Raw genomic sequence first — 11,566 nt, 5'->3', positions numbered from 1 at the left:
ATTTGTTTTACTTAATAAAAAATTAAAAAATATAGGAAATAATAGATGACATGGTATTAAGATAAAAACACATAATGTAAAAAGTACATATTTGTTACATATGTAAACAACGTATGCACAACATGAGCTTTTCGAGGTGCCGACTTTATTTTGATACATGTCTCTCGAAACGTCGGTACCCAGATCCGCTCTTGTTGTTCGTAGGTTGTTTAATTAGTATAGAGAAAAATAGATACTTTTAAATTACGTGTTTCTATTAAGAAAAACTACCTATACTAGTCATATAGGGTTGTACGAGACACAAAACCTATACGGCTTATATAGGGGCCATACGACCCGTATACACTGCAAAAGCCTGCCAACTAGGTTGTTCACAAGTTGAACCCAACTAGGCTCGAGCTGGATTTTGAAGTTAAACGAGCCTAAGATCGAGCCATGACCCAAGCCGAGCTGGGTTCAATTTGGCTCGGTTACAAAAATGAGACAACTCAACTCAGTATATTTCAAATCAAATTTTTTCAGCTAATTTTATTCGAGCTTTAATCGAGCCGCGGGCTTTTTGAACGGCCCTAATCCGAACTAATGAACAGCCCATATTATAGTTACTAGTGAATCAAATATTATATTTTGATTATTTCATTTGAACCCATATACATACATATTATATAAAGAGGCAAAGACATGTGTAGAAGACATTAAGACAGTTGTGAAAACTGAAAACTACAAGCAAGACAACAATGGAAGATGATTCACATTCATCTCAAACTGAACAACAAGAGATTGAACCACAAAACCACTCAAAATTCAGCAAATCTCTTCAAGTAAGCCTTCTTCATTTCACCTTTTATTAATATATTATGTTTTCAATATTTTGACGTTATTTTTACTAATCTCGTGAAAATAACGTTAAAAGTGGTGGAAAGTTAATCAGCCATGTGGTGGCGTTGATAGCCGAAAGACAAGGGTACATGCACCAATCGGCGGTGTCCTGATGGCTAAGTGTTATGTGTCTTATGTCCAAGGCTTGATGCAAAACTACTATCAAGCCGGGGGTCTCACCGGAAGCAACCTATCTATTCCTATGGGGTAGAGGTCAGACTGTCTACATCTTACCCTCCCCAGACCCTATCATAGCTTTGCTATTGGTGATATTTACCAAGTACGATGATGATGATGACGATGATGATGATGATGATGTTTTCAATATGTTTCATGAACCTAGAGGGTGTTCCGGCAAGCGCGTTTCACGTCATCATCATCATCATCATCGTACTCAGTATATCCCACCAATAGCAAAGCTATGGTAGGGTCTGAGGAGGGTAAGATGTAGACAGTCTTACCTCTACCCCATAAGGATAGAGAGGCTGCTCCCATAAGGATAGAGAGGCAAGCGCGTTTCACGTCTGCTTCAAAAAGACGATACATCAATACAAACCGACCCATAAAAAACAATCTTTTTATTGAGTGTTTGATTGCAGGAATTGAAGGATTTATGTTCACAGCTTCATGCAGCAGCAGGATACTGTGAATCCAGTTTTTTAAATTCTAATAATAAGCATTTGTAAGTCTTTACTTATTTATTTTTTTATTTATAACAAGTTTTTGATATATTTATACGATACTATCTATGTCACATATAAGCCGTCATTATCGTCGTATCTATTTATATTCTTGAATGTACTTTCAAAAAAATTTAATATTTGAAAAATATTAATATTAAGAAGTAGGCTAGGTACTTTTAAAAACAATATTACAAGTCAGTTGAGTTTGTTTGAACTGCCTCCATTTGAACCAGTCGGTTACGTGTAACCGGTGAACTAGATGGTCGGAGTAAATTTATTTTTCTTTTCGTTGAAAAGACGGTATATTTTTCTTTTATTAGTCTTCGTATATATTTTTCTTATATTAGTCTACGAACATATTATGTTGAAATTGCAAATACACATTAAAAGATGTAGTTTCATATTAATTTATATAAAGTATATATTATTTAGAGTAAACCGTGGTTTGTCAAAATATGTGGTTTCAGTCCAGTAGTTTTAAATTTGCGATTTTCGTTCATGTGGTTTCATTTCGCTTACAATTAAACCCAGATTCATTAACCCCGTTAAGTTTGGTTGTTAAACGCATCAGCGTGCTCCTCACGTGAGGGGCAGTTTTGTCCTTTTTCTCCCCAAATAAACCCCAATCTTAATTCGTAAGCCCCCTCATGTGAGGGGCTGGGGTGCATTTGGGAACAAAAAAGGACAAAACTGTCCTGCACGTGAGGGGCACGCTGATGGATTTAACAACCAAACTAATGGGGTTAATGAATCTGGGTTTAATTGCAAGTGAAATGAAACTACAGGGACGAAAATCGCAAATTTGAAACTATTGGACTAATAACGGCAGATTTGGACAAACCACATGAAAGAAAACCACAGTTCACTCTATTATTTATGACGTCAGTCCAACCAGTGGAAGATAAGACGGTCGATTTAATAACCAGTCCAGTCTTATTTTTTTTAGAAAAACAAGAAACGTTATTTGTTTCCTTTATATCTTTTTTTAATAGAAAAAAGACCATACTACCCTTTGGTACAACATTTACTTCATGATGTACAACATACAAAGCACAAATAATAATATTAACAAAAGTTTACATGCAGAGTTGTGGAGAGCACCAAGGAGTATGTGTGTAGGGCAGTGGTTGCAGTTGTGGATCATCTTGGAAGTGTTTCAGCCAATCTTGACCACCATATTTCTGAAGCAGAATTAGACACAATCTCTCAATCTGAAGTCAGAATTAATCTTTTAAAACAGGTGTGTTGTTATTTTGACTTTTTTTAAGTCAACAATTGTTATAAAATATTAAAGTTTTTAACCATTTTGTTATTATTAAAATATTAAAGTACTTTTCACATTTTTACAAATTTTTCGTCTAACGTTTCAGTCTAAATTTTACTAGTTAACACGCTGCGTGTGTGTAGTTCAACGTTTTTACGTTTATTTCCCCCGATTAACGGCTCTGTAGCAATGTGCAGACCATAAGTCGACCTAATTATTATTTTCTATGTTTTACGTCCCGGTCTAATATTTTGCACGTTAACATACTGCAACTCGCATGCGTGGTTGAACGTTTTTACGTGTACTTTTTATTTGTTTTATAAGTCCCACCGCAAAGTGTGGGTCCAATGTCGCCTTCAACACATGTGTTTGATGAAACATGTCCCTTCAGCACATGTGTTTGACAAAATGTTTTAAAGTTACCTTTTCATGGTTTTACGCTCATGTCGCAACGCAGGGTGCCTAAATCTAGTTTTATTAGAAACTAGCGTTTTGCCCGGAGCGTTGCGCCGAGGGGATAGGTAAAACCCGAGCGGTGGTAAAACCCAAGCATTGAGTATGCAAGTCAACGAGAATTCAGTAGGTGTCGGTTATGTGCCTTATTGTACCGGAACTAGAACCAAAATATTCGACGTTTATTCGGGCGGTGGTAAAACCCGAGTGTTGTCGGCTTGTGAGCACAAAATTGGTGTTCGGTCGGTTTCTGTTATGTTTGTTACGGTACCGTAACTAAAGAAAACCCAAATGCCAAGGATAATACGGTGCCGTCAAATGGATTAATCGAGACTTAGCGACACCAAAGTCCTCAATTAAATTGTTACATAGTAACCATAGCAAATTTAATAATATTTTAACACTGATTTTAATAAAAAGGTTTTTGGACTATAAAAAATTAAACACATAGCATTTCACTTCACTTATATTGCCAAGAAACTAATTAACATGCCCCTTTTTTCTTTATAAAAAATGTTATTTTAGTAAAAAGTTAATTAGTAAAAGTAGTCAATTAAATGATACTAATATTCTCTATATTTTTTTAATTCAACCAGAAACTTTGTATATCTCAAGAATATTCAGACAAGCTTGCTCTAGCTAAACTAACATGGAGGCCAAACATCCCACGATACAATTCTCGTTATTTAAAACCTCGTAAGATCTTTGTCTTTATTACTTTGATTACATTTTATTATATCTTTTTATTAATTTGTTAACATGATTTTTATTTTTCCACCAGCCGTCTCGGATGTTTTGATTCAAAACTCAAGAAGCGAGATTGTTGCAAACACTGAAAATAATAAGCACGGGTTTAAAATTGACGAGGAGGTTCCGCTTTTCTTTTACACTTGTATATACAAGTCGTCACCTCAATATGATGAATCTGATAATGATGACAAGGCATCTGTTTCGTTGTCGCTTTCAGTTGGGAATCTAATATCTGAACAACAAATATTTTAGCATCTAATATCTGAACAATAAATATTTTAGCAGTGGCAGACTCAAAAATTTTTATTACAAATGTCATTGCTCGAAAATGTTTGGTGAATTAGTATAACGGTATTACTTGATTATTGGGTAACTAACATGAAAAACGAGCATATGATGCTATATAACACGTATTTTGTTTTACGGGTGTTTCTTGACAGATATTTAGTGAATTAATGTCTTTTTATATGATTATAGCTTTGCCCGTCCGCGATAACTTGTCAAACCAACTAAAACCTCAAGTCCCATCGTTCCAGTTACAGGTAATGTGTATTCCTATAATCAGCCAAAACCCTATATTCCTTATTTTCATAACTTGTTAATTGTTGGTCGAAATTTCTACAGGAGAAGCGAACGAATAGACGTGGTGCATTCTCTAGGAAGTCGATGACAAGCAGCGAGATCTTATCGATCATTAGAAGGAGAAAATGATGTTGGAGTTGTTTGTTGTGTGAGATTCAATATCAGTGTGGGATTTACATTGTTAATAAATTATATTTTTCATCTTATGTCGTCTATAAACATTATAAATCCTTTCTTTTATAATTACGATTTAGCTTAAACTATTTTCTACTCAAAATCATAATATTATATTTTTTTTATTATTTTATATCTCGATCTCAATGGTGAGAAATATGAAATTCAATAAATTTTTTTATTGAATAGGGCATTATCTTACATCAACAAAAGTAAAAAGAAAAAAAACAAAGAAATTATTTAGTAACTACACCATTTTTTCCAATGAATTTAAATTTACTGAATTTTAATATTTTACGGATTCGATCCTCTTATTTCTTTACATGGATATACGGAGCTCAGTATGTCTGAAAGCACGACATAACGTTTTTTTACTTATATTATTACCAGTACTCGCTACTAGGTCATTTATAATATCACTATACCTTCCCTATTCATTGTGGGTTGGTTATTCGCCAGCACTGGTTTAGCTTACGTTGTGTTTGGAAGCCCTCAACCGAACGAGTATTTCACAGAGAACCTACATGGAATTCCAATAATCACCGGTCGTTTTGATTCGTTGGAATAACTCGATGGATTAAGTAGATCTTTTTAGGAGATCTCAATGACCATAGATGGAACCTATCCAAGGCTTTATTATATTTAGAGATGATATACTCATATACAATTTACGCTTAATTCACTATATATGAACTTAACACAAGTTAACAAATTAACATGTATAATAGGCTAAAATGAATTATAACATTAATACTAGCTAAACCAAATTGGCCGAGATAATTTGTTGCGCCGAAATACACTTGGTAATTCGCTAAGTTGCTAGCTTAAGGGCTTAATAGCACCATGGTTACGAAGCTTACGGGCTACAAGCCTACAACTATAAATTATTTATTATTAATTACCAGATGGTTTGTAGTCCAATGATATCTAAGTGTTAAGTAAGATGGAGTCCCACCTAAATGACAATCGTTCAAGTTCCTTATATTATAGGTAAAATGATGTATATAGAAACTTAGAATTATAAAAGTTTATTGGGATCTAGGTAGTGGTGCAAATACCGGTTAACTGGGTTGTGGGCTTTCAGTTATTAACATAATCGATTATCGGTCATGGCGATTAGAAACACCGGTTAACATGTCTAAAACTGGTTAGGATATTTATACAAACAGCCAATAACCGGTTTTATAATAAACCGGAAATCAATTTTAAAAAATATTTAAAGTCCTTGACTCCCTAACTCCGAGCCTAGCCACTTTCGTCGAGATCCAAACTTATTTGACCCAACACTCCGCCAGACGGCTTCATGCTCTCACGTCATGGTACTTCCCCATAGTGCCCTCTTGGATCTATTCATGAGCTCAATCCATCCACATGCACGAATCCAACACACCAGCCCGTCGATGTTTATGCATCATTTACTTGCTGGTGTATTTGAAGAGCCGGGAATAATAAAGCTTTAAGCAACAAAACAACATCTATATCCGAGATACTTGAAGAAATCAAGTCAAACTCATACGGATAAAAAATAAGACGAAATGCCTATTTTTAGACCGGTCAGCTTCGTGTAACATTAACATTAACTTCCCGATCTTGATGCAATTTCTAAATTGTACCCTTTTAACTTACGGTTCAACTTTTTTATTGGTTTAATTCCCCCAAAACTCAAATTGTTCTAGTGAAAATGCAAAATAGTTAGCACAAATAACTGCATAAGAAAAAAAAAATACATGTCTGTTATAAATATATATTATTATGGTTATCAATACCTAATATAGATTAGGCTTTTTCTCCAAATTATTTACTCCTATATATACATCTCATTGTATCTCATTGTATTACACAACTGATTAATGGAATCTCTCCTTTTCTCCCCAGTGGCGGACCTAGGATTTTTTGTCACCGGGGTCCCAATTTTTTCGGTTTACAAAATTTTCGGGTCGTTCATTATTCGGGTCGGGTCGAGACGAGGAACATAATAAAACACGAAAATATGGTGTCATCGAAAACGAGTAAGTAGAAAGGATCTAGATTTGACTTTTAACTTATTTTTATTCATACTCGAAAAACATAAAAGAAAGCTATATATATAGTCTTACATACATGACCAAAACCTGAAACAATAACTTTAACACAAATAAATGATTAATTATAATATACATACACAATATAAATAATAAAATAATATGCAAAACTCATGTTACCATTATATATGTTGTAGGGTGATAATGACTATATGGGAGAAACTAAAGGAAAACACAAATATCCTAACTAAATAACTAATATTGACTAGGATATATAAAAAAAAGAACAAAAACATAGTATGGTGAGGCTTGAACTTGCAACCTCTCAAAGAAAAAGTAAGAAATTTTCCACTAGACCAGTTCAGTTTTAATAGTATGGGTTCCAAGTATTAATTTTTATGGGGTCCATACAAAATTTAATATACCGTCTCTAAGTAATTTTCAAAAAACATTGGTGTCTCGGGACCCCGATCAGATGTACGTGGGTCCTACCCTGTTTCTCCCTACATCTATTTCTCGTATTGTTTTAGCTATTAGACTTGTTTCAAAACACGTTATCAGCACGAGTTGCTATTGGAGTTGGTCGGATTTTCATAACCCGTGAGTATGAATCAATCAGGTCATCTTGCAATCGCTTATGCTAAAATCTAAATATACAGCCAACAAAAGGTACGTTAACTTACGATTCCTTTATGCTCATATCAATTGGATCACTGTATTTTTTTCTTCTAGAACGAATAGTTTAATAATGTTTACAACCTGGTTATTTAAATGGATATCTTTAGATTTATCATGTATTCTTAAAAATCAGTATTTTTATTGCCATGGATGTTTTTCGAAATTTATATAAATATATATAAAGCAAAAGTAATTATTATTCACAACTTTAACTTTAGTATTTGTATAGGGTTATGCGAATATACATAAGTTAATGATAGACAAGTATAATCTAAATATTATTTGAGTATGTATTGTAATAATTTCATAGAGTTGAATTGAATTTAGATGGCTTTTGTAATGTGATTTCTTTCTTCTTGACATTAAATTAAATATTTTGATTGATGTGGTTAATGGTTTAGTTATTCTAAGATTTAATTGAGTAAGTTGTGTTTGTTTGTTTTTGCAATAGAATTCATGCCCTCCTAAAAACAAAATAGTTGTAGTATGATTTTAATTTGTTTGTTATTCTCTTGATTTTGGATATTCTATTACTAAATAGTGGGATAAATTTGTATTTGAATATTGTGATAACCACTAAAGGAAACTATGATACGTTTATTCTATTATGTCTTTTTTTTGTTTGAATTTATAAGAGATGATGAAAACTGCAAAGCCCGGAACATCACAAATAAATTAAGAAGATTATATCTTTAACCATATTTTGTTTTTAGTTTCAACTTTAAACCAACTTCTCACCCAAGATTTTTAAACGACAATAAGTTTTTCATACGTTAATATTTTTGTAAAAATATTGCATCATAAAAACGAGTATTTTATTCTCTTTAATTTTAGTATAATATTATTTTATTTTTTTCAATCGAAAAAATTAATATGTTACGTAGGGGTGTTCAATGCCAGTTTTTTATTATTTTTAAATGAAAACTAAACCATTGAAAATTGAAACCAAACTGTTATTAACGATCTGGTTCTGGTTTGGTTTGGTTTAACAGTTTAAGCTTTGATAATAAAATTTGCTTAAAATGATTATTAATTCAACCGTATTATCAATCCCAACTAAGTCAAAATATGATACTTGAAAGGATAAAGGAAGTAAAAAAAACCGACTGAAAGTAAAAAACCCAGCCATGAAACCAAACCGATGACCAGTTTAAACGGTTTCAAGGTTTTAAACTGAACCATGAACACTTATACTTGTTACGTGATTAATAGAGTCCACGTTCAAAGACCCGCTGCATCGCGTGGGCACCCGTCTAGTATTATATATAAATTAAAAGTTAAAACAATATATTTATTTTGGTCACTGTTAAGTGATAATCACATAATTGAATTATGTGATAAACCTTTCATCCCTTTAATAATTTATTTAATTATATTAAAGTTAACAATTTATTTATTTACCTCATATTAGTTTTTTCTTTTAAATTTTGATGATACAAAAATTGTTTGATACGTTTAAACAATTTAGTCATGAACGATCAAGTTTATTACTGTTATTTTTTATATATTTATTGGTCTTTTAAAATAAGTGACATGTAATATGTTAAGAAAATTGAAAATTCTTAGCATTGAATATCACATCACATGACGATGATCTCAAAGTTTTACATGGTTGATTGTAGCATACTTTGAGTATCTATTTTAAATTTATTGATTTATTATTTGGAAATAGTTATTAAAATATCTGTTTGTAAGATATATTTATGATTAGTTATATGATGTTAATTTTTACATTGAACTATTTCTCATTTTATATTATGTGAAAAGAAAGTTGTTTATAAAGACAACCTGGATAAAACAATTTGCTTTAGCCAAATTTCAAGTACGCTCTTGAAGTAGCAATATGAAGTGTTTGAGATAATTTCGTGTTCTTGAGTTCAAGAAAGTTATAAAATCATGAAACTTGTTTGGTTTTACTTCATTCCGCAAAGTGAATGTTATTATATATTGATAGTTTTAAAGGTGTGATATTGGACATAATTAAGCAAGTTGTAAGGATGGTCATGATAATACTGAGGTCAACCATTGGAGTGTTTCATATTCATGATAATAATGAGATCGACCACCATCAGTGGCAAAGATAATGATCTTACATGAGAACAAAATATGAAAATATAAAAGTGATATAACATGATAGTTTGAAACGACAATACATTGTTCTCTTGCATTTAAACGTGCATGATACATATATGATCATAAACAAGAAGTTTATGGATCATAATTATTTAATAGCATGACCGGTTAGACCAAACCGAGTCATTTATGATGTGAAATGTACTGATGAACCGTGAGATTCTTCATGATAGTTATACATTTAATGTTTGCTATCAAGTATATGTACTTACCAACTAAAGTTGGGTGTGATCCCTAAATAACTATACAGGATATGAATATCCTAACATGATACCATTTAGTGTTTTAAATCGATGCATCGTCTAAATGGTTATCAAGATTGCAACTTAATGTTTGCATGATCTATGGCTTAGCTAATAAGATAGCAAGCATATTCTTCCAGATTAACATATTAATTTTTGATTATAATAATGAAATCGATTCCCATGTTGTTAATAATCATTGGGATGATTCTTGAACTCCATACAGATTATGTTCATAGAGAAATTGCTTTTGTTGTTAGACAATTATTGAGCGCCTACAATTGATTTCAAAGCAAGTGATCAAAAGAGAAAAAAATCATGTTTACATTTGGGTACATATATTACATACAATATCATTAATTCACATCAAGCCAATAAATTACTCCCCATTAAAGTTGGTTTTGGTCAGGAACCAATTATTTATCATCTAATATTTGGTGTGTGTTATATATTGAAATTAGTCCACCACAACACACAAAGATGAGACCACAAAGGAAGTTGGGAATTTATGTCGGGTATAAAATATTATCCATGATTAAATACTTATAGCCATTAGTAAGATATTTGTTTATGGCTTATTGGTTTTCACTTTAGTGAATCAACATTCCCACCATTATGGGGAGATATAAAGCAGTTGGAACAATTGGAATGAATTATCATTGATCCTCAAACTTATATGAACTAAAAGTTCAAAAGATAATTCATTGAAAAATTAATGAATCAATTACCAGACGCGTACACTAGCCTATGCATAGTGACTAAATCACATAAATCAACTGCTTATGCTCCAATTAATATAAGCGTCCTGGAAGGACAACCATACATTGGTAATGACTAGTGAGTCTAAGGCACGACTGAAGCGTGGTAGACTAGTCGATTCCAACAATAATGATGCCTCGAAAAGTGGAGCAAGTAATAAAGATGGTCAAGTCGAGGTATAATAAAAAGGTCTCTTGAAAGAGATTAGACATGATGGTTCTTGAAGAACCTTAGGTACCTAAAAACAAAGAGCTCTCAATAAATTATATTGTATCATGTCTACACAGTTATATGGAATCGAAATAAAGTCGACGTTGCTATACTTTTATATAAATGATGATGATGAGGATCAAGATTATAAATCTGCCTATGAAAAATGATTGGCAAAACTGGAAAGATGCAAACAAGGCAGAGTTGAATTCTCTAAATAACGGAAAGTTTGTTGGACCAACAGTCCGTACAACTAAAGTTGTAAAATGTGTTAGATGTGTTAGATACAAATGGGTATTGTATATGAGTTATGAAAATTTATCAAGTGATATAAGGCAAAAAATTGATGGTACAAGAATTTTTGCAAAGACCCATGATTAATTATGAGGAGACACATTCTCCAATGGTGAAAGCAATGAATTTCTGATAACTAAACAGTCTGGTAATAAAAATAGAGAATTGATATGTGTCTAATAAATATTGTGATTCAGTTAATACTGAGAGTTTACAAGAAAGTCTTCGAAGGATTTGAATTATCAAATCATGTAAATTACTCTTAAAGGTTCATATAATCACAGTTTACAGTGATGATGTACACATCATCGAGAGAAACTGCAGAACTTTTAGAAAGCAAGTTTTTGAAATACCTTGACACGATGGATTATTGCTCGACCTGCGGTTTGAGTATATGTGTAATTATATGTTTATTAATCTATCAAAGTACATCTGAAAATGTTG

At 32.2% G+C, this 11,566-nt stretch overlaps 1 protein-coding gene across 1 annotated transcript; it reads left to right on the top strand.

The window, feature by feature from the left end:
* The first annotated feature begins 681 nt into the window (after positions 1-681).
* LOC143607717 (putative protein ABIL5) lies at positions 682-4,281 on the top strand. The gene is made up of 5 exons (XM_077083067.1): positions 682-821; positions 1,479-1,561; positions 2,649-2,802; positions 3,876-3,975; positions 4,061-4,281. The coding sequence occupies exons 1-5, from the start codon at positions 738-740 to the stop codon at positions 4,279-4,281; spliced, it is 642 nt and encodes a 213-aa protein (XP_076939182.1). The 5' UTR covers positions 682-737.
* The last annotated feature ends 7,285 nt before the right edge of the window (positions 4,282-11,566 follow it).

Source organism: Bidens hawaiensis, unplaced genomic scaffold, assembly GCF_021521415.1.
Source record: "Bidens hawaiensis isolate Kalapana, Puna unplaced genomic scaffold, B.hawaiensis_p1.1 tig00085775_1, whole genome shotgun sequence".
Lineage (NCBI taxonomy): Eukaryota > Viridiplantae > Streptophyta > Magnoliopsida > Asterales > Asteraceae > Bidens > Bidens hawaiensis.
Note: the sequence above shows the minus strand (reverse complement) of the source record. Positions and strands in the feature narration are given on the sequence as shown.